Source organism: Eubalaena glacialis, chromosome 3, assembly GCF_028564815.1.
Source record: "Eubalaena glacialis isolate mEubGla1 chromosome 3, mEubGla1.1.hap2.+ XY, whole genome shotgun sequence".
NCBI classification, from domain to species: domain Eukaryota; kingdom Metazoa; phylum Chordata; class Mammalia; order Artiodactyla; family Balaenidae; genus Eubalaena; species Eubalaena glacialis.
This window is the reverse complement of record NC_083718.1, coordinates 32,264,407-32,288,991: the sequence shown is the minus strand read 5'-3', so window position 1 is coordinate 32,288,991 and position 24,585 is coordinate 32,264,407. Positions and strand designations below refer to the sequence as shown.

At 37.4% G+C, this 24,585-nt stretch overlaps 1 protein-coding gene and 1 pseudogene across 9 annotated transcripts in view; both read left to right on the top strand.

Moving 5' to 3' along the window:
• C4BPA (complement component 4 binding protein alpha) overlaps positions 1 to 23,425 on the top strand; it is a 56,088-nt gene extending 32,663 nt beyond the window's left edge. For all 9 annotated transcript variants that reach the window (XM_061185439.1, XM_061185443.1, XM_061185442.1 and 6 more), the window contains 8 exons: positions 3,363 to 3,448; positions 3,620 to 3,814; positions 10,411 to 10,593; positions 12,234 to 12,434; positions 13,536 to 13,724; positions 21,114 to 21,287; positions 22,291 to 22,466; positions 23,010 to 23,425. In XM_061185439.1, coding sequence (XP_061041422.1) covers positions 3,363 to 3,448; positions 3,620 to 3,814; positions 10,411 to 10,593; positions 12,234 to 12,434; positions 13,536 to 13,724; positions 21,114 to 21,287; positions 22,291 to 22,466; positions 23,010 to 23,183 — 1,378 coding nt within the window. In that variant the 3' untranslated portion in view covers positions 23,184 to 23,425. The remainder of the gene's footprint in view (positions 1 to 3,362; positions 3,449 to 3,619; positions 3,815 to 10,410; positions 10,594 to 12,233; positions 12,435 to 13,535; positions 13,725 to 21,113; positions 21,288 to 22,290; positions 22,467 to 23,009) is intronic.
• LOC133087804 (nicotinamide/nicotinic acid mononucleotide adenylyltransferase 1-like) lies at positions 14,820 to 15,619 on the top strand (annotated as a pseudogene).
• Positions 23,426 to 24,585: the final 1,160 nt, after the last annotated feature.

The window sequence follows — 24,585 nt, the reverse complement described above, 5'->3', positions numbered from 1 at the left end:
TTTTTTTTTGCACACAGAGGTTATTCTAAACATAGTGATTGCAGACTGCAACAACAGGTTGTAACTCTAGACTCTTACTCCATGAATACATCATGGCTTTTTGTTCTCAAGATATATTACCAAGATGAAATGGCCTAAATTGCTTATATATTACAATTAAACTCAACAATCACTTTGCATTGAGAAAGCCAAGTAATTTTATATTAAATAGTAAATAGGCTTAAAATGACCTTTGGGATTGGAAGGACTCAAACTGATAAAATTGAAAGTTACAGCCTATCTTAGTTTCCCATAATCTCTTAGGATTATTCAAAAGCAATGCTTAAGTATACATAGTAAGGGAAATAAACAATTATAGAGAAAGAAGAGAAAAAATGAATGTGGTTAAAATTATCCTACATTAAAAGAATTTTAATATCCTGCATTTCATGCATCTGTAATGAAACCACAATTTTGTAGGTGTTTCATTCTTTTAAGATGAAAAGGTTTTTAATATATATTTGGACAAGGAATGATATCTATATCCATGTATCTATATATCTATATCTACATATAGATATATATGCTGGTTTTTAAATGAGTAAAGATAAGCTATATTGACATAGTGAAGAATGTGCCAGTTTTGGCAATACAGAAGGACTGAATAGAAAAAGCATTTAAATTTAAATCAGTAAACTACACTTCTGGTTCTAACACAAACTGTGTAATCCTAAACAGATCAAACTAATTCCTTGTAGGTCCTTTTCTTCTCTTGTGTTTCCCACTTAGAGAAGTCCCTTTAGCATTTGTTGTAGAGCTGGTTTGGTGGTGCTGAATTCTCTTAGCTTTTGCTTGTCTATAAAGCTTTTGATTTCTCCATCAAATCTGAATGACATCCTTGCCTAGTAGAGTAATCTTGGTTGTAGGTTCTTCCCTTTCATCACTTTAAGTGTATCATGCCACTCCCTTCTGGCTTGTAGAGTTTCTGCTGAGAAATCAGCTGTTAACCTTATGGGAGTTCCCTTGTATGTTATTTGCCATTTTTCCCTTGCTGCTTTCAATAATTTTTCTTTGTCTTTAATTTTTGCCACTTTGATTACTATGTGTCTCAGCGTGTTTCTCCTTGGGTTTATCCTGTATGGGACTTGCTGCACTTCCTGGACTTGGGCGGCTATTTCCTTTCCCATGTTAGGGAAGTTTTCGACTATAATCTCTTCAAATATTTTCTCTGGTCCTTTCTCTCTCTCTTCTCCTTCTGGGACCCGTACAATGCGAATGTTGTTGTGTTTAATGTTGTCCCAGAGGTCTCTTAGGCTGCCTTCATTTCTTTTCATTCCTTTTTCTTTATTCTGTTCCGCAGCAGTGGATTCCACCATTCTGTCTTCCAGGTCACATATCCGTTCTTCTGCCTCAGTTATTCTGCTATTGAATCATTCTAGTGTAGTTTTCATTGCAGTTATTGTATTGTTCATCCTGTTTGTTTGTTCTTTAATTCTTCTAGGTCTTTGTTAAACATTTCTTGCATCTTCTTGATCTTTGCCTCCATTGTTTTTCCGAGGTCCTGGATCATCTTCACTATCATTATTCTGAATTGTTTTTTTGAAAGGCTGCCTATCTCCACTTCATTTAGTTGTTTTTCTGGGGTTTTACCTTGTTCCTTCATCTGGTACATAGCCCTCTGCCTTTTCATCTTGTCTCTCGTTCTGTGAATGTTTTTTGTTCCACAGGCTGCAGGATTGTAGCTCTTCTTGCTTCTGCTCTCTGTCCTCTGGTGGATCTCCTATTTTTGTTAGTTATATCATCTCAGCTTGTCAGAGCATATAACATTTATATTTCATTCAGTCACTCTTAAGCACACCTTTTTGTCTTAGATCTGCATGCTCAGTACTCACTATCAGTTGTTTTTTTTGTTTTTGTTTTTGCTAGTTTCTCCTGTAATCTCTTGGTTGGCTATAGTTTGTCCTCTGGTGATTTCCGAGGAAAAGTCTCCAAGTGAAAATTACTGTTGAATTATTGCAGTTTTAAATACTGTCTGAGGCTTTGCTACTTAAAAGATAATGTGGCTGGATATAAAGTCCTTGGCTCATACTTTCTTTTCTTGAATATCTTATAGATATTGCTGTGTCTGTTTTTCTGGAGGATGTTGCTTTAGAGAACTCTGGGTTTCTTACTCTTATATGTGACTTAGTCTTTGCTTGGCTGTCCAAAGATATTCTTTATCTTTGAAATCTAGTAATCCTACTCTTAGTTGTTTTGATATGGACAATTTGGTTCAATTTTTCATTGCTATATGATGTACAATTTAAAAATGTAGATTAAAATATTATTTTATTTCTGTAATATTTACCAGAAATATATCTAAAGATAGCTATTTTGTTCTGTTTTGTGTTCCTTCTTCAGGTTGTCCAATTAAGTATATGTTGATTCTCCTATGCTTGTCATCTATATCTAACATTTTTTCTCCATTTTTTTGATATTATTGTTTCATTTTGTTTGATCTTCTCATGTTTATCCTGTTTCCCTTACTGTGTATGGCTCCCAAGAGGGAAAGTGAGAAGATTCAGAACTAACATGCTGTTGGAACACCAAAGTGTTCCTATTGAAATAACCAAAAACAACACTTTTCACTTGGTTTCCTGGCTAGGTTAGAAAAATTACATTTTTAAGAAATTCAAGATAAAGAAATGCTTAATTCTTATTGTAGTTTATCTTATTAAAATTATTATTAAATTATCATTAAAAAGTTATTAAATAAATTTCAGGACCTCTTAGATTGCTGAAGGTAACATTTATATTAGTGTTCAGTCACATCATAGGTTTATTCCTTGATAATAGTACAATTTGAAATTGTACTAATGATGTTTTTTTTTTTTCTGTTACCGTAATTCATATGGGGTAGTAAAACAAACTGAAGAAAGCTTAGGACTTGTCAAGAGCCATAGAAATGGGGGGGTCATGAAGAGGGAGTTAATGGTGTATGAGAGAGGGCAAGCATCTGGACATCAGGAGGTGGCAAAGCAGAGGGCAAGAGAGTTTGGGGCCAGTAATCTGGCTGGTACACTCATCCAAAGAAAACTGCAGAACACACTCAAATGAGTCTTTTACTCTACATTGTCCTGCTTGAGCTCTGAATGAACTCCATGCCTGACATCTAGTCAATGTCCAGTAATAGATTACAGAATAAAAGAACAAGTGAACACACACATCTCATTGCAGTGATAAAATTTTACAAAATGAAGTTCTCAATAGGAAATGTTACCTGAAAAAACATTATTTCTTCATTTTTAATATTGAGGAATAAATCCATTTGTTCAGACTCCTTTATTCAACTTAATTTATAGTAGGAAGAATTCCATTAAAATCTTTGATCCTATCTTACTCAGGTATATCTTAATTGGCTCAACCACTAGTTTTTGTGTGATCCAAGATAAAGGAGTTGGCTGGAGTGATCCTCTCCCCAGTTGCGAAAGTAAGTAAAGACTTTTTTTGACTTGCCTCTAAACCTAAACCATGTTAGGTAATAAAACTCCTGTTAATCTTTGCTGCTTCTTATACCATTCATTAGAATTTGCATCATAAATGTTAGATTTGTAAGGATGCTTTCCCTAATTATTTCTTCCTCTTCACTCACTCATCTCAGTTGCCAAGTGTGAGCCTCCTCCAGCCATCAGCAATGGGAAGCACAATGGTGGAGATGAAGACTTCTACACATATGGCTCTTCTGTCACCTACAGCTGTGACCCTGACTTCTCAATGTTAGGCACAGCCTCTATTTCTTGCAGACTGGAAAATAAGACAATAGGTGTCTGGAATCCAAGCCCTCCTACTTGTAAAAGTAAGTCATAATGATGAATTTTGGTTTGAATTTTTTGTTTAAAAGAAAAAGGAAGGTAAATGTATTGGGGGAAGTGAAATGATTCAAAGACAAACTAATTATTGCAATGATGCAGTCATTTTTTTGGTAAACTGATGCTTATGCATGCAGTACCAGTATATGGTAATAAATAGCACTGATATCTCATTGGCTTTGTAAAGTAAAAGATTTTTTTTTAACTAAAGTATCAATATAATTGACTCACAATATTATATTAGTTTCAGGTACACTACATGGTGATGTGATATTTTTATACAGTACAAAATGATCACCACAAATCTGGTTACCATCTGTCACCATACACTATTACAATATTATTGACTATATTCTTTATGCTGTATGTTATGTCTTGAGATGTATTTATTTTATAGCTGAAAGTTTATACCTCTTAATTCCCTTCATCTATTTTGCTCTGCACCCCCTTCCCTCCTGCCACTTCCCTTCCTTGTGGTGACCACCAATTTGTTCTCTGTATCTATGAGTCTGTTTCTGTTTTATGTTTTTTGTTTTGTTTTAGATTCCACACATAATTGAAATCATATATTTGTCTTTCTCTGCCTGACATTTCACTTAGTGTAATACACTCTAAGTCCATCCATGTTATCGCAAATGGCAAGATTTTATTCTTTTTTTATGGCATATATATATATATATATATGTGTGTGTATATATATATATATATGTGTGTGTATATATATATATATATATATACATATATATATATATGTATATATATATATATATATATGGCACATCTTCTTTATCCATACATCTATTGATGGACACTATGGTTGCTTCCATATCTTGGCTATTGTAAATAATGCTTCAATGAACATTGGGGTCACATGTATCTTTTCAAATTAGTGTTTTTGTTTTCTTCAGATAAATAGTAAGGAATGGAATTCCTGGATCGTATGGTAGTCTTATTTTCAATTTTTTGAGGACGCTCCATACTGTTTTCCATAGTGACTATACCAATTTACATTCCCATCAATGGTGCACAAGTGTTCTTTCTTTATCCGCATCCTTGCCAACAGTTTTTATTTCTTGTCTTTTTGATAATAGCCATTCTGACACATGTGAGGTGGTATCTCATTGTGGTTTTGATTTGCATTTCCCTGGTGATTAGTGATGTTGAACATCTTTTAATGTGCCTGTTGGCTATCTGTATATCTTCTTTGGAAAAAATGTCTATTCAGGTCCTCCATCCATTTTTTAATCAGATTTTTTATATTGATTTGTATGAGTTCTTTATGGATTTTAGACATTAACCCCTTATTAGATATATCATTTTCAAATATCTTCTCCCATTCAGTAGGTTGCTTTTTTGTTTTGCTGTTGGTTTCCTTTGCTGTGTGAAAGCTTTTTGGTTTGATGCAGTCCCCTTTTTTTTTTTTTTTTGCTTTTGTTGCCCATGCCTGAGGAGACAGATCCAACTAAAAAAATACTGATAAGACTAATGTTAAAGAGGTCACTGACTATGTCTTCTTCTAGGAGTTTTATAGTTTCAGGCCTTACATTTAAACATTTAATCCATTTTGAATTTATTTTTGTATATGGTGTAAGAAAGTGGTCTAGTTTCATTCTTTTGCATGTAGCTGTCCAGTTTTCCCAGCACTATTTACTGAAGAGTCTGTCTTTTCCCCACTGTATGCTCTTGCCTCCTTTATCCTAGAATAATTGATCATATAAGGGTTTATTTCTGGGCTCTCTGTTTTGTTCCATTGATCTGTGTGTCTGTTTTTGTTACAGTACCATACTGTTTTGATTACTAAAGTTTTACAGTATAGTTTCAAATCAGTGAGCATGATAACTCTTGCTTTGTTCTTCTTTATCAAGATTGCTTTGGCTATTTGAGGTCTTTTGTAGTTCCATACAGATTTTAGGATTATTTGTTCTAGTTCTGTGATAAATGCCATGGGTATTTTGATAGGGATTGCATTAAATCTGTAGATTGCTTTGGGTAGTATGGACATTTTAACAATATTAATTCTTCCAATCTATGAACACATTATATGTTTCCATTTTCTGGTGTCATCTTCAATATATTTTATCAATGTCTTGTAGTTTTCAGAGTACAGGTCTTTCACTTCCTTGGTTAAATTTATTCCTAGATATTTTATGCGTTTTGATGCAGTTGTAAATGGGATTGTTTTCTTAATTTCTCTTTCTGATAGTCTGCTATTAGTGTATAGAAATTAAACAAATTTCTGTATATTAAATTTGTATGCTGCAACTTTAATGAATGTATCTCTTAATTCTAATAGTTTTTTTTTGTGGAGTCTTTAGGTTTTCTATGTATAGTATCATGGCACTGGCAAATAGTGACAGTTTTACTTCTTCCCTTCCAATTTGGATTCCTTTTATTTCTTTTTCTTGTCTGATTGCTGTGGCTAAGCCTTCCAATACTATGGTTAATAAAAGTAGTGAGGGGGGCATCCTTGTCTTATTCTTGATCTTTGAGAAAAAGCTTTCATCTTTTAATGATTGATTTTGATATTAGTTGTGGGTTTATCATATATGGCCTGTGATATCAGTTGTAACTTCTCTTTCACTTCTGAGTTTGTTTGAGCCATCTCTCTTCTTTTCCTGAGGAAACTGGGTAAAGATTTATCAATTTTGTTTATCATTTCAAAGAACCAGCACTCAGTTTCATTGCTTTTTCCTATTTTTTTTTAGTCATTATTTTATTTACTTTCACTGTGATTTTTATTATTTCATTTCTCCTACTAACTTTAGGGTTTGTTTTTTCTTCTAATTCTTTTGGGTCTTTTAGGTGTAAAGTTTGATCATTTATTTCAGATTATTCTTGTTTCTTGATGTAGGCCTATATTGCTATGAACTTCCCTCTTATAACTGCTTTTGCTGCCACCCATAGATTTTGGAAAGTTGTGTTTCCATTTTTATTTCTCTCAATGTATTTTTTTATTTTCTTTTTGATTTCTTCATTGACCGATTGGTTGTTTAGTATCAGGTTGTTTAGCCTCCACATGTTTATATTTTTCCATTTTTCTTCTTATAATTGATTTCTAATTTCATATCATTGTGTTTGGAAAAGAGAATTCAATCTTCTTAAATTTATAGAAACTTGTATTGTGGCCTAATATGTGATCTATTCTGGAGAATGTTCTATATGCACTTGAGAATGTGTATTCTGCAGTTTTTAGATAGAATGTTTTGTATATATCTATTAAAACTATCTGATCTAATATGTCATTTAAGGTCAATATTTCCTTATTAATGCTCTGTCTTGATGGTCTATCCATTGATGCAAGTGGGAGATTAAAATCCCCCACTATTATTGTGTTACTGTCAATTTCTCCCTTTGTGTTTGTGAACATTTGTTTAATATATTGTATTTAGGTGTTTCTATGTTGGGTGCATTGATATCTATAAATGTTATATCCTCTTCTTAGATTGACCTTTTATTTTTAAGTAATGTCCTTCTTTGTCTTTTGTTATAGTATTTGTTTTAAAGTCTCTTTGGTCTGATATGAGTATTGCTATCCCAGCTTTCCTCTTGTTTTCATTTGCATGGAGTATCTTTTTCCATCCCTTCACCTTCAGTCTGTGTATGTTTAGTTCTAGAGTGAGTCTCTTTTAGGCAGTATATAAAAGGGCCTTTTAAATTTTTTTTATCCATTCAGCCACCTATGTCTTTTAATTGGTGCATTTAGTCCATTTACATTTAAAGTGATTCTTGATATGAGTGTACTTGCTGCTATTTTGTTAATTGTTTTCTGTTTTGTTTTGGTTTTTTTTGGTAGTTCTTTTTTGTTCCTTTCTTCTTCCCTTAGTCTTTTCCCTTGTGGTTTGATGATTTTCTCTAGTGTTATGTGTTTGGGTTCTTTTCTCTTTAATTTTTGCATAACTATTGTAGGTTTCTGGTTTGTTGTTATCATGATGTTTATATATATATATATAATAAACTGGTATATATCAGTTTATTTTAAATTGATAGTCACTTAAGTTCAAAGGAATTCTAAGAGCACTACATTGTTACTGCCCCCCCCCATTCTACATTTTTCACATTAGAGTTTACAACTTTTTATTTTGTTTATCCCTTAAACTACTTATTATAGTTATAGTTGATTTTGCTACTTTTGTCTTTTACCTTTTATACTACTATTTTAAGTGGCAGATCCACTGTCTTTACTATATATTTGCCTTTACCAGTGAGATTTTTTTCTTTCATATATTTTCTTATTTCTAGCTATGGCCTTTTCTTTTCTGCTTACAAAAGACCCTTTAACATTTCTTGTAAGGCTGGTTTAGTGGTGATGAACTCCTCTCGTTTTTGCTTGTCTGTAAAACTCTTTATCTTTCCTTCAATTGTGAACGATTCCCTTGCTGGGTAAAGTATTCTTGGTTGTAAGTTTTTTTCCTTTCAGCACTTTAAATATATCTTGCCACTCCCTTCTGGCCTGCAGAATTTCTGCTTAAAAATTATCTGGTAGACTTATGAGGGGTTCTCTTGTACATGACAAGTTGTTTTTCTCTTGCTGTCTTTAAAATTCTCTATCTTTAACTTTTACCATTTTAATTATGATAATGTCTTGGTGTGGATCTCTTTTGGTTTATCTTGCTTGGGGTTCTCTGTACTTCCTGGACCTGGATATCTGTTTCCTTCCCCAGGTTAGAGAAATTTTTAGCCACTATTTCTTCAAACAAATTTTCTGCCCCTTTATCTTCTCTATTCTCCATTAATGAAAATGTTAGTTTGCTTGATGTTGCGCTAGATGCATCTTAAACTAGCCTCATTAATTTTTTTTTTCTTTTTGCTGTTCTGATTGGGTGATTTCTACTATTCTGTCTTTCAGATCACTTATCCATTCTTCTGTACCACCTAACCTGCTATTGATTCCTTCTAGTGTATTTTATTTTATTTATTGTATTCTTCAGCTCTAATTGGTTCTTTTTTATATTTTCTAACTCTGTGTTAAAGTTCTCTCTGTGTTCCTTCACTCTTCTCCTGAGTTCAGTGAGCGTCTTTATAATCATTATTTTTTACTCTTTATCAGGTAAATTACTTATCTCTGTTTCATTAGGGTTTTTAAAAATAAGGTTTTATTTATTCTTTCACTGGGAACATATTCCTCTGTCTCTTCATTTTATTTGACTTTCCATGTTTGTGTCTATGAATTAGGCAAAACAGAATGAGCATGGGCTGGGGGACCCTGGCACTCACTGCATTGGGTCTGCCTTTGTGGTACAGTTGGAGCTGGAATGGGTGCATGTGGGAGGGGGTCCCAGGGTGCTCTGCCCAAGAACCACCCTGGGGGGATGGCTGGAGCTGCAATGGGCATGGGCTTGGGGTAAGGGTGTCCCGGCGGCAAAGTAAAAGTTGATTCTCATTCATATTGAGTTTGCTGCATGTCCAGGAAACTCTCTAGGGCAGCTATAGTTTAAGTGTTAGTTTAGCAACCATCTCAGCAATCCAGATTGCTTCAATCTTATGATATCAAAATGTGCTTTCACAATCTCTTTAGTAGAGGAAGAGAGAAAATCAAATTGTCCCCTGGCTTTAAGAGCTTTTTTCCTGGAAATGACCACATATCACTTTGCATTTCAGCCTTTTGTCCAAAACTAGTAATGTGTAGACCCTACTCATCCTAAGGGAGCTGAGGAATATCACCTTTTGTCTGTGCAGGAAGCAGAACTGGAAATACTGGTTAGCACTTTTCATGTCAACCACATATGCCTACAGAGCAAGCAAAACCTATTAAACACCAGAAGTTCAACAGGACAAAGCAAACAGTAATTGAGCAAGAAGAAATATTGTGGCATTGCTAGTTTGCTAATCTAAGACATCTTCCTTTGCTACTAAGCACCCACACAGTATCACTTACTATTCTGACTCAGCACAGGACACAATCAAATCAGGGATAAGCGATCATGATACTGCAAACCGTTTAAAATGCCTGAAGAACTCTCATGAGTTCAGAATGAAGGTGAAGGGCAGGCATTGAAAGGCTTTAACCAAAATGTGCTGAATGTTAGAAAGATAACTCTGGCTGCAGAATGGGCAATTTGAAGTGGGACAAAACTTAACCCATAGGTAACCTGTTGCAACTATCTAGCTAAGTAGTGAAGCTCCTTCAACTGTTGCCATGGCAGTGGGCCTGGAGAGAAACTGAGGAATCCTAGAGGAATTAAAGTGGCAGGACTGACAGGACTTGATGACTGACTGCTGTGGGGTAGGATGCAGGGGTAGTTTGTTCTTTGCTTGTGATGGTACAGCTCTCTGATGCCCTGGCTACCTCTGCATCATGGCTATCACATCATTACCACTGACCACTGACCCACCATCAAAATCATCCAGGAGAGCAGGTCATTATAGGGAGAGATTTTGAGGACCTCAAGATATGTTTTTTTCCTGGATTATATATAGCTAGTTTTTCTTGGGAAAGTGAAGAAGTTAGAGTTATCCACAGTCATCTCACAATAGAACCTACATGATGGGATCTCATTTTACTGAGGCTTTTAAAACTTGAAAAAAAAAAAAAATATATATATATATATATATAACCCATTTGTCTTTTCTTTTGAGTTTTTAGAAATCACTTGTCCTCGGCCAGTGGTTAAATATGGAAAAATAATCTCTGGATTTGGACCCATCTATATTTATAAACAGTCTATTGTATTTGACTGCGATAAAGGTTATCGTCTCAAGGGCAACAAGTTAATCCACTGTGGAGCTGATAACAGCTGGTATCCTCCTCCTCCCATTTGTGAACTCAGTAAGTATGGACCATGAAAGAGTTTCAATGTCTGGCATCTAAAGATATCCAGAAATATTGATGGGGACATACTTATATGCCTAAGCCCATTTGAATCACAGTAAAAATTTAAATTTAGATCAATCCCTCTATTTTTTTCTTGTTGGAAAAAAGAATGATTACAGTACACCGTGCAAGGTCATATAACATCACAAAAGGCTGCCACACGCAGTTGTGCACACTACAACCCTAAAGAGAGATGTTAGCATTGTAGACATTGTGGATTAGTATGTTTATTTCAATAATTTTCTTGCAGTTGATAGAAAATTGCTTTGTTCTCGCAAAAATCTTTATATTATGGTGATTGTTTTAAAAGATATATAGTAAAGTGTCCTGAGGGAAAAATGCCTTTTTCTAACTTGCACAAAAGTATTGTATGGACTAACTATGATACTGATACTCTGAAATTATAAACTCATGTGGATCACTAAAAATTATCTTTTTTTAAAATTAATTTTTATTGGAGTACAGTTGCTTTACAGTATTGTGTTAGTTTCTACTGTACAGCAAAATGAATCAGCCATACATGTATATATATCCTCTCCCTTTTGGACTTCCCTCCCATTCAGGTCACCACAGTGCATTAAGTAGAGTTCCCTGTTAAAAATTATCTTAATAGTAACAATGATAACTTGGTGTTAGTCTAAGTACATAACAAGAATTAATTCAATGAATTCTGTCCAGAATTGTGGGCACTATTATTATCCTCATTTTAAGGATGAGAAATCCATTCACAGAGGTTATTTGATATGTCCAGAATAGGCAAATCCATTGAGAGAGAAAGAATTTTAGTGGTTTCAAGGGCCTGGGAGGAGGCAAGACTAGGAGGTGACTCCTAATGAGTACAGAGTTTCTTTTTGGGTTGATAAAAATATCCTAAAATTGGATAAGGGTGATGGTTGCACAACTCTGTGGATATAGTGAAAACCATTGGATAGTGTATTTTAAATGGGTGTATTTTATGTTATGTGACTTGTGTCTTAATAAAACTTAAAAAAGACCCTTACCCTTGAAGATAAAAATAAAATAAACATCCAACTTGACAGATGTTTCTATTACATTTCCATATTGTGAGCCAGTAGCATCAGCAAAGAGTGAAGAGGACAAGATACAAGGTTTAGGCTCAGAAGTCACTTTGTGCTTGGTTTGTTCTTGCCAAACCCTTAAATGATAAAGTTTCTGGTGTCATCTGGATAAGGGGAATGACTCTTGTTTATTTTCTCCTATCAGCCAGGAAACAAGAGAGTTAGATTTATTTGTCTGCAACATTTCTCCAGTCATATCCACCTAGCAAGCCCAATGCTTCAATTCAGATACTAAACTTTCTGAAGTAAAATGAAGAGGAAGAAGAATTCATATTTTGAATAGTTGGCACGACACACAGAATCCACTTGTTAGTGCCCTTAGTAAGAACCTCTCTGGTGCCTTGCACATTTGGGTACATGTCCATGTGTGTTTTCTGGTGTGGCTGATTCATCAGCTATGGCAGGCTGGTTCCTGGCTGAATGAGCACATGACACCCTTTGATAGGACAGGCTCATTGATCACTGTTGCATCCCTAGTAGCAGTGTCCTTTTCCCTTGTTCTTCCTTTATGAGCAGATGGCTGTGCTGGCTTACCATACATCCCCCATGCCTTCTGGGGAAAATATGGCTACCAGAAGCCAACAGAAGAGGAAGTGTATGATATTGGGACTGCACTGAGGTACTACTGCATTTCTGGCTATAAACCCAAGGCAGATGGGCCCACGACTGTGACTTGTCAGAGAAATTTGGAGTGGACCCCATACGTACAATGTGAGGGTGAGTTTCTTTTTTTAAAATCTTTTTGTATATTAAATATCCAGTATGTGCTAGGATTTTCCATCTTAAATGAATATAATTTTTTTCCTCAAGAGAAGTTTAGAATTATACTAATTGAACACAATAGTGAACAATTATTGCCAGAAGGGACCATAAAGGTTTTGGAGCTTGAGGAGCTGAGAAATTATAATCTTATCCTGGTTCAGAATCAAATGAGACAAAACACAGAAGTCAAATATTATGAAGATTAAGTATGAGCTTCATTACTGGTAAAGGTAGAATGGAGAATACAGCTCCACCACCGCCCAAGTCAGACCTCCGTCACAGCCCTTTCCTCCCCAGTGTAGATTTTGGGGTGCTTGACAGAAGGAAAGTCTGTGAAACAGTCATGAACTCAAGCAGTTGCAAGGTGACTTGTGTCTCATGTCTCTTGAGCCATGAGACTGTGGGCTGAAAGACCTGTCTCTAGAAGACAGACTCTGACCCCTGACCCAGTGCTTTTGCCTCAATAGGATAGAAAGGAGACTTTCTCTAGTCTCACTTGAGAGTAAGTGAGGGACGGAAAGATATATGGATGCAATTTTATGGGCCTCAATGGAATTGACAACATGCATTTTTCTACACATCTATCAGACTCTTGCCATTTTAGAGGTAAAGACACTGAGGCCCAGAATACAGGGAACTTTATTCTGTAGATTGGAATTTGAAAAATATGTGAAATGCACAAATAATGAAAAATGGTAATCCACTTATTGAAAGATTAGTCATTTCATATTAGGACTTAAAGTTCAATTGCAGTCGTTCAGACTCATTTTGGGGAAATAGAATGAAAGATTTTAACAATATCACTGAATTAAAATATATTTAATAAAAATTATTGCCACCACTTAAATAACAAAGTATTGGAAACAACTGAATTGGAAACAAATGAGTTGGAGTACTTTAGCAAATCAGGGCCAGGGAGAGCAGACTCAAAGTGCCTCTGCTTTCCCAATCTCTCTTCAGTGGTGAGATCTTCTAAAGGTAGAAATTAGACTTTTAGCCATAGGAGCCTCCTCATGGTAATTTTACTAACCATTAGCCTTCTTTTATATTTTTTAGAGGTTTGTTGCCCAATACCAGAACTGAACAATGGCAGAATCACTCAGCTGAGAAAAAGTAGCATTGACAATAGCTGTACCTATTTCTATGGAGATGAGGTTTCATATACATGTAATAAGAAATATACATCTCATGCTAGATGCACAGCAGATGGCACGTGGAGTCCCAAAACACCAGAATGTTACCCAGGTAAGAGCTTATGGAAGCATGTTATTTTAGAAGTTTTTCATATCAAAATGATGGAGATTGTTATTTTTTAATTAAAGTGTAGTTGATGTACAATATTATATAAGTTTCAGGCATACAGCATAGTGATTCACAATGTTGGAAGGTTACGTTCCACTTATAAAAATTGGCTATATTCCCTGTGTTGTACTATATATCCTTGTAGCTTATTTATTTTATACATAGTAGTTTGTACCTTTTAATCCCCTACCCCTATCTTGCCCCTCTTAGCTTCCTTCCCCCCACTGATAACCACTAGTTTGTTCTCTATATTTGTGAATCTGTTTGTTTTGTTATATTCATTCGTTTTATTTTTTAGATTCCACATATAAGTGGTAACATAGAGTATTTGTCTTTCTCTGTTTGACTTATTTCACTAAGCATACTACTCTCCAGGTCTATCCAGGTTGTTGCAAATGGCAAAACCTCATTCTTTTTTATGCCTGAGTAATATTCATATATATATAGATAGATAGAACATAGACATAGATACACATCTTTTTCCATTCATCTGTTGATTGACACTTAGGTTGCTTCCATATCTTGGCTACTGTAAATAATGCTGGTATGAACATTCAAAATGATGGAGATTATTAAGGGAAGGTTTCAAATTAGGTAAAAGAGACATGGGCTGGTTGGCCCTGAGGACATGGTAAGCCCTCACCTGGAGCCCCTGAGAAACTGGTCTCTAGGGGAATCAGCCCAGGACGCTTTTTTGTGTCAAGCATAGGGGTTCCAAGATGGTTGAGTCTGTGAGCGTCAAATACAACAGTCCCCAAGGCAAGGTCATATTCAAGTGTGGAGCAGAAAGTTTTCATTCTTTCAGTCTCTCTGTGAAATGAAAAAACCTCAGTAAATTTGCCTCTAGCCTTGGGAACAGAGTTACAGTTCGGATGTGAAACCACTGCTACAGCCCAACTTAGAGAAGACTGTTGACACAAGTTGGAATGGTTCCAATAGCCTACCTTGCAAAACACTTCAGATTTGCAGAATTTCCTTTATAAAAACAAGGGAGGTGTCAGAGCTTTCCTTTTAGATCAACAACTTCAAATTCTTAGCATGGAAAATTCAGAGAAGACAGAAGTGGTTCTCCTTGCTTGTGGTTTTTTAATCCTATGATCAACATGCACCTCGGGTTGTTTGAGCTGGCCAAGGACTGCATGAATGGAAGAGGAAAATTAGAATTGTCAAAGGCATAATTTCTTCTATTGGTGATACATATAAGAAGAAAAGACTCATCTCTGTCCATCACTGAGTTATGGCAGAACTTGCCACTAAGAACTCAAAATGGGTGAAAGTTGATACATGGAAAAGTCTTCAGAAGGATTGGGTAGACTGCTAAGGTGCTAAGACACCATCAGGAGACCCTGGCGGCTAGTAGCTGTGATCAACAGCAGGACTCACCTATGCTGGAAAGGCCTGGATGGAAGAGGAAGTGGACTGAACCAAGACAAGATTTTAGTAAAAAAAAAAAAAAATCCTTAGAGCCAGAAACAAATGTTGTGCCCAAGGTAAAGTTGCTATGTGGGGCAGATTTATTGGAGTCCTTTGGTGTTCCCAATCTGTGGAAGAGTGAGGATATCATCAAAGTTGCAGGAGACTACAGGCTCATATATATTACTTGGGTTGGAAAAGATGCTCAGAAATTCATCGATGAATCCCATGTGATGTGGAAGCATCAGAACAACAAGATCTGGCCAGCCCTTCACTGCTTGGTACCAGAGCATTTGCTATTTGATACCAGATCTTGTTCAAGAATATACTGAAAAGCATAATTATATAGCTCTGGGAGTGAAGAGAGGACTGTTGGGGTTATCCTGGCTCATTTGCATGAAAGCACTGCAGAAGCTAACACATAAGAAATTCTACAGCATGATATCTTGGACTTCCCTTTTAGGAATTTGAAACAACCTGGTTAGTAACTAGGGAAAGGAATTGTGATCCTTTTTCATAAACAAAAGCTTAACAGTTTGGTAAGAAACAGTGGTAAATTAAAATCAGGTTTATCTTTTTGTCAGAAGTTGCCAAGATGTATGGTTTCAATACGGTCTTTTGTTTGTTTGTTTTTTAAGAATGTACAAATCCCTTTATCTTTAAAACAAGAGGCTAGCAGCACTAAAACCAGAAGACCATTCAATCAAACTAACTACAAAAGTAAGTCAAAAAGGACATCTTGGCTTTACTACATAAGAGAAGCGAAGTGTGAAAAGCAAGAGTTCATTTAAAATCCTAACTTTAGTCATGAAAGGAACTAACAGTTTTCGCATGCCTATTTCTGGGCAGTCTTCATCCAGAGTGGCTAAAGGAGTAATTCTTAAAGTAGTCATCTTGCAAAATGCACCCCTGATTAGTCATCTCTTCTCCAGCTATGCAAAAAACAGGATGTGGATGTGCCTCGCAGAAACCTTATGCCAATAATTCGTTCTCTCTGGCATATATCTCAAGACAAATTAAGCTTTGCCGAGACACACTGCAGACACACTGGAGCATCACCTTTGGATGCAGGGAGAGAGGTCCAAGCCCTTGAATGCTTAGAAAGGTGCACAGGTGTTTCTGATGCCCAGCAGAAGCAGAGAGCCTCTGCCTTACTCTGTATAACAATATATTCTCTTAACATCCCGTTGTGACTCATGTTCTAGCCCTGGCCATCTGTCATCTTTTTATCTTCAGGAACAACTTCAGAGATGACATCATGCTACCTGGAGCAGAGAGAACCACAGAGAATGAGAGATCTCATTCAAGAATTTTATGAAGTATGAATGCTCTTAGCCTTTACTGATAGCTTCATAATCATTAAAAATGCCACACTGGGTCAGCCCAGCAGTTTCTTCAGCTCAGATTTTTTGGCACTGATGAATGGATTGTGGAAGAACACTGTGATCTCAATCTAAAACTCTAGAGTTTTTGTAAAGCCCGCTGTTTCTATTTCAACCCACTGTAAATCTGCCATTTGTGAATTTAAGCAGAAAAAGGGTCTGTTTTCTTATACTTTTCTCTCCTTGTTCTTTTGTACAGACTTTCACAAAGTAGAATTCTCAAATAATAATTAAAGTCACAGCTTCATGTTAAAAACACAAGCTTGTTATATGGTTTGCTACTGATTAAAATTTTGTGAAAGTGTTATCAATTGGTAAAGCAAAAAGACCAGAAATAGCTTTTTATAGACCAGTTTTATGGTTCATGAAAATCATTCTGTGATAGAAATAGGACTATGGTTAAATTTCTAATGAAAATAGAATAATTTCCCTTTTTGCAATTTGTATTTCATATCTACACCATTCTAGTTGAAGGACTTATAACTCTGCATGATGCCGAAAGCTCGGCCTCTGTGTATTGGTGCCAAATAGAATCTTGGAGAAAAGAATAACTTTATTGCTTTGCCAGGCAAAGGGGGACACAGCAGACTCGTACCTCTCAAAATTGTGTGTCCCAACCCAGGAGGATTTGATGAGGAGTTTTATAGTAATGGTTCAAGGGTGGGGTTGCTGATAAAATTAGGGTGTGTGCAAGGCCTCCACTCCTCTAATCTGGTCTCAGGTAATCTTGACGAGTTTCTCTGGTTCCTTTAATGTAGCCTCAGGTGGTCTTTCTCTGGTATTAAGAATGCTGACATCTTAAAGAGTTTAAGAACATTGTTATGTGTATTCCTTGAGGCAGACCAGGACCCTGCAGAAGGCTGCACTATTGTTTCTTGGCTACCCCTCCCTTTTCTTTGCATCCCTTCCCTTCCCAGATTAGCACCTGTTTGAATCTGCCCTTTGGAACTCAGGGAAGGTCATGGAGATTGAAGGTCTGTTCCCTACAAGAAACGGGGGACAGAAAGGCTTCTGTACCCAGGAGCCCTACAGGGTCCTGCTCAGTTTCATGCAGAAGAAAAAAATACTTATAACTGTGCAGTCGTATAGTCAGATCTGAATCCACAGTTTTAAAAAGGGGAATGTTAAATAAAGCTGGCACAAATTCTATAGCTCTTGACATATTCTCACTAAAGCCAATTGCTGACTTCTTAAAGACAGGGAGGGGTGAAAAGCCCAGTAGGTTTCAGTCTCTATCTGCTAAATGAATGAAAGGATAGAAAATCAGATCTTAGAGATGAGTGTCATTCTTCCCATAGCTTTTTGGAGGTTAAGAGTTGGAACAGTACTAAAGAAGAACAATCTAGAAGCAGATGAAATTATCAAATTTAAGTTTGATTTCTTCTCTTGGAAATCTACTCTTAGTTCATCTGAAGTGTGTGTGAACTGCAGAAAGGCTCCAATGCTAGAATCTCTTATTCTGCCTTTTTACCTGGAAGTTCCTATACCCTGATCAGCTGTGAGTATATTGATCTTGGAACCCACTGGTTGAAGCATGTGGGCACCCTCCCAGGAAACCTGGTAATAGTGAAATGACCCTATTATTGTGCTGTTTATGGATCAACAACTTGAACATAGAACAAACTGCTTGGCTTTTGTGCCAGTATCAAGGATGCTGCTAATACCACAGCATCATAGGGTTTTGGGTATCCTTAAGGACAGACTCCCTCCTTGGATAATGGAAATTAGAACAATGAACTTCACAGGGTGATAAATATTAGTAACTGTTGTGACTTCTATTGAGAAAGAAGAAGTATGCCATTGTTTATTCCCTACCATGCCTTTTTCATAATTTGCTTTTATAATGTAAATTTAGAATTTAAGAAATGTGTAAAGCTGGTGTTTTGTTTGATGCTGATGTTTTTTATGTGTTGTACTTTTTAACCCTTAACATTGTTTGTATAATTTGAATGCAACAAATGAACTTGCAGTGAAAGTCCTTTACTACAGCCTCATTCAGTTGGAAAAATGAAACAAAACAAACAAAAAAAACCCCACATTAGGTAAAAAAGTTCATATACCCTGAATGATTTTTAGAGTGGATAAGTTTGTTAAAAAATACTGCCCCCTCAGTCCAACTTTCTCTTTTTCCCCCACTGCTTGTTCCCATTCTTTTGAACTTCCTGGTTTCCTTCTTTTTTCTGAATCAATGAAAATAGCCCACATCTAAAAGATCAGCTAGACAGTTCAGTTATTACCTTTTATTTCTTGGTATTTATTCTTTTTTCTTCTCTTCCTTCTGGTCCATATGCCTTCATCTACAGTATAAAACCTGCCCACATCTAGTGAACCTGCCTTTCTGAGCTTACTTCCTTTCTTCCTTCTCTACTTTCCATACTCTGGAACATCATCATGCCATCTACTTCTTGCTTATTCAGTAGAATTAACATGATGCCACTGATGTTCTGTATCAATGTGATATTCTGTGGATGTCCACATGGTCATGATATCTTCAGACTCTATTATGACAGGGACTGGTGAGTTATCATAGCCAAGGTCTTAAAATGCAGATATTTGATCTTGAACCTTCCATGTGTATGCAAACTCTTTGTGACCCTCTTTTCTGATAGGGATGGAAAAGAAGGCCTCTGCTGAATCAGTGGCCTCACTTACTCGAAGACATATTAATCTGCTCTAGCAAAGATACCACATCTGGTACAGTGGATGCAATAGGGGCTAAAATGCTGTTGGGTTTTCAGTAATCTACTGGAATTCTCCAGAATCCTAATTTTTGTAGTAGACAGACTGGTGAAGTACATGGGGATATGATGACCCCTCCTGCATCTTTAGTTCTTTAAGAGTGGCACAAATTTCTCCTCCCCTACCCTTCAGTACATGATATTTTAAAAAACTTACCTTCTTTGCCTCCGCGGGGAGGGTATAGGTAGTATCAATGGCTTCTACTTGGCCTTCTTGGATAGGACAGCTCTAACCCCATAGGCCAAGGACCAATGTGGAGGTTGTACCAATGACCCATTTTGTCTATCCTGTTTATACTTTCAAAGATAATGGAAAAGGCCACCAAATGGCTTAATAGGGGGTCCATGATAGTTCCAGGTGTCCATGTCAACTCAAGCTCTATGTTCAATAATCCTTGGATTATTGTGCACCTCTCACCTGTGCACAGTTACCTATGTAAATAGACATAGGTCATCTTAGAAGACTGGGGCACTCATTCCTGTGTATTCTTCCCAAGGTGTTGTAGTATCTTTACTCCTGGAAACTGTCTTTTTCTTTAGTCGATGATCTCCAGACCTGACAACTGGCACAGGTCCAGAAACTGAACAAGGGATTGTAACTTTTTGTTGGACCAAATGCCATCAGCCTCCTGATCATCCATCCTTAATTTCTTTCGATGGTACAAATTGCGTAGTAAATGGTTGGCTGCTCATCTATTTTCACCCTTATGAACGCCATGTTCTATTAACCATATTCCTAACTCTCAGGCACCTCTGGTTGTCTCTCTAACTTGCCACTCATTATGATGATTACATTTACTGAGCTTCTGAAGCATATAAGCACCTCTCAGACTGCGATTGCTAAGAGTGAAACTTGTTCTTTAATGTTCTTCCCATCATCAGCTCTGGCCTTTGATACGGGTGCTCTTCTTGTTAGGATATTCCTTCTGACCTTGGTACATGTATCCTCCAGGCTTTCCCAGGCAACATAATCATTTGGTGGGGTTTCCAGCATGTGTGAGGTGCATCCACTCCAGCATGCTCTCTTTTCTGAGTCACTTAATCTCTCCTTCTACCACGTGCCATGGCAACTCCAGCATTTGAATCTCATTGTCAGCAGCATGTTTTCTATGCTTCAAGGAGACATCTGAGGATAGTACTTGTAGATACTATAGCCCATCAGTTTAATATTTTACCTGACTTTCCTGATGGCCTGTTTTATGTAAGTTTCTCATGCACTGTTTGTGGATCCTGACAGCATTCCCTTTCAGAGAGATACTCAGCACCATGCCACGTCTATTATTCCAACCTGCAAGCCATCTTTTTTATTCTTTCTATGAGCTCTTTTCTAAAATATTTTAGAAGACAGTAAGTATATTCTTGGGGGTTTGGATGGACAGGTTTGAATGGGGGCAATGAGTCAGAGATTGTGGATTTATTTCACATCTTTACAGTCTCTCCCAGATGTACATCTCTGCATTTAGCCTGAAATCAGTGGAGTGTACCACTAGTACAATGAGACTTTGGGCCGAATTCAGCCTTCATGCCAAAATGGCTCCTAAATAGTGTCAAGTTTAGTGAATTGTCAATAAAATGAAACAAATCTTAAATGCTTGTCATTCCGTTGGAGCCTTTCTAAGGTTCCCCAGCCTCAGGCCTACAGAAGGGCAGCATAGGTCCTGGGTTTGGCTAAGTGAGCAGATGGGCAGAGAATATAGAAGGACAGAAGGAAGCCTCCTACAAACCACACAGATTCTGGGAAGTGTTAATATAAGCATTCGACATGCTGACCCTCTTTCACTTTTATGTCTCACATCAAGATTGCGATTCTCCTCCTGTCGTTGCCCATGGACATCATAAACTAATCAGTTCATTCCTTGGATTAAAAAGTGGTGATGCTACATACGAATGTGATGAAGGGTACACCCTGGTTGGAAAGAACAAACTCTCCTGCACTTCTTCAGGCTGGTCACCTGCAGCCCCTCAATGTAAAGGTAACTCCAGCTCCCTCTTCAGCTTTGTGGGGGGTGACTTGTCCTGAAAGGCTTGAGAGCACAGTTTCTTCTCTGTCAGAGGCAGCAAAAAAATATTTGATTCGATTTGATTTATTTTAAATACTTACTATATTCTGATGGTACCCAAAGCAAAAAGTACAGAGGGCACAACAGAAACATTAATATCCCCTACTTCTTTCTCCAGGGTGCAAAATTCAGCCTCTGTGAGGCAGCCCCTATTCTTCGTTTCTTGTATACTTCCAGAAATATTCTACAGGTGGTACATCTTACCTGAGTGTAGTTGTGGCCCATAGCAAAATTGTCATGGAAAGTTGGTCTAGCATGAATGTCGACTCCCATGGGATAATTGCAAGCATCGTGGTGAGGTCACAGGTATTTCCATCAGAGCCAAGGCAGGGCACCACCAGCTCAGGACGTAGGCACGTTGTGGGTGGGGGACTCCTAGTGTGCCAGCTGTGTGGCGACAAGAGGGGTAAAGATGGGGTCTGATTGTTACATGCACACAGGTTTAATATCACTTTGTCATCAACAACCGCAGGGATTACTTGCCACCATTGTCTCCATTGCACATGGGAGGATAATAGGCGAGAGGGAAAATCTTGTATCCAGCATCTTACAGGGATCAAGATACGAGAGATAGTTGATTTAATAGTTGAGGATTTGGGGTCACATGCCCTTTTTATATTCTGTCATGCTGTTTAAAATTGTTATGTCCTTGGGCAAGTTACTTAACTTTTCTGTATCTCACTTTCTCCTAGATAAAATAGTGAGACTTAAATAAGGTAATCACATAAAGTACTAGCCCAAAGTCTAATACGTAGCCAATGCTCAATAAGTATGTTAATGAAAATTATTTTTATTCTCAAGATGAAAGAAAAGGTAAAACAATTAGCAGCACTTAAATATAGTTCATTCTTATTACTGTAGACTCATATCTTTTTCTTAGATCTACAGATTGCTTAAAATTATGTTTCCATTTCAGCTTTGTGTCTGAAACCAGAGATAGAACATGGAAGGTTATCTGTGGATAAGGATGGATATGTTGAACCTGAAAATGTCACTGTCCAGTGTGACTCTGGCTATGCTTTGGTTGGTTCCCAAAGTATCACTTGTTTAGAAGACAGAACGTGGTACCCGGAGGTGCCCAAGTGTGAGTGGGTAAGTGGCACAATTCAAGGCAGTTTACAATCTATCAAACCCTAAAATGGGTGTCTCCCTCAAAGCACTGTCCTGCCAGCAAAGGTGACATCTGACTTGTCAAGATTCTTTCATGCAAAGGAACTCTCAATTTTGCCTTGAAGCCCTCTGGTCAGAAAGGAGTGACGTTTTCCTGCTCTCACTTGAGAACAGGGAAAGCTGAGCCCCTTTGGAGTGGAGGGTCTCAGAGACCTGGGGGTACTGACTCCTTAACTTTCTTTTCTAGGGGATATGGTATACTGTTGTCCCATTTCTGGATGGTCAGCAGAAATAGTCTCTGTTCCCACAGAGGCTTTCTGCGAAGCCATCTCAGAAAAGAGTTATATTCCTCTTAGGAAGACGATGGTGGGGTCCAAGGTGTTTTCTGGTTTTCCTGCTCATCCACCAGTTCTAGGTGGGTCTTGGTCCTGAATCTGTAGTCCTGCCTTTGTCAGCATGAACTATGCCCCCTAACAATTGGGAGAGAAGCCTTTTAAGCACACGCATCACATATTTCTCTTTTAGGAGTACCCTGAAGGCTGTGAGCAAGTGGTCAAAGGCAAGAAACTCATGCAGTGTCTCCCAACCCCAGAGGAGGTGAGATTGGCCCTGGAGGTGTATAAGCTGTACCTGGAGATTCAACAACTGGAGCTTCAGAACGATAAGGCAAAGCAAGCCACTCAGGAGTGTTCACTGTAATGTTTCCCACGAAGGGGAGGAAAATGTGCCTTGCTGCCTTAAATCCAATATGGATCACTTCAGTTAATCACCTTTACCATCTCTTTTACACCATCAATTGTGGTAATAATTATCTAGAAAGGATAATTGGTTAATATTTAGTGCTTTGAGACTGTAGAATTATTGATCATTTTCTGATTCACATTTTTACTTTTCTGGACACAGAGTACACATTTTATCAATTAAAAAATTTACATATCCAACAGTATTTTGTCTTCGTGGTCATTAGGACTCTGTGAAATGAGGTCTTTGAAAAAACCCGTACATAAAGTTGATATATTTATTTTACTGTAGGGACCTTGGACATATGAACGTGGGTTCACACCAATACATTTCCCTGGATTGCCTTTACTCCTCAGTTCCACATGTACAAGTCACTCAGGTGTTCAGTATTTAGATTAAACATCAACACACCCCAAAAGCCTTGTCCGTTGTCCCCCATTTGAAGCAGTCACGCCCTTTTCTAAACTCCCATGCACTTGGCCTCTGCCTCACTAATGCTCCCTTTTGGCTTTTGTCTTGTAAGAAGGGGATTCATGTCTGTGTCTGATCTCCTGATTCCATCCTCAGGAACAAACTCTGAAAGCCTGATGAGTGGAAGCCCACCCAGCAGCCACCTTTGTGCTCCCAAGTCCTTGTTCTGATATGGTTCTCATTTTCCTTAATAGAAAGTAAAATGGCTCAAGCAACTACCCCCCACATGAGGAGAAACTCCATATTAATCACATTTATGTCTCGGGGTGTTCGGAGACTTCCTCCAACACTTGCATCCTCTAAAATCTCTCTCTCATTCATATCTCAGTTCCTTTGGTTGTTCTATTTCCTTTGTACACAGAACTCTATGGGGGAACAGTGACCTCTTTATTTTAATTCCCCCAAACATACTCCAATGAGACAAGGGTGTGTAGCAGGCTTTCACTAAACCTTAGATAGGTTTGAATTGCTATAGTAACCTACTTAATATAGAAGGTATCTGTCCATGGTCTTTCTTTTTTTATTCACTATTTTTTAATTCCAATACTGTATTTCACTCTATGTATAATATGCTCATTCATATTCATATAGAAATACTGCCAAGTGAGTTACCATACCATGGTCTTAAAGGCCATTTGTCTGGTCCTTTTACTCAGAATTTCTTTCGGTTGATGTTTATTTTGGGTTTTTCCTGAGACAAGTGGGGAACTACTTTCCTTGGGAGGTGCCCCAGAAAGCACTGTGATTGAGTGGGGTAGTAAGATGGGGAAGTGAGGACAGCCTCAAGAGGTCATTGCTGTTGCAAGCAGAAGCTCAATCATGCTGACTGCCTTCTGGGAGCATGGGGAACACAACTCCGAGTTGTCTTTCTAAGGAGGATGAGCCGGGG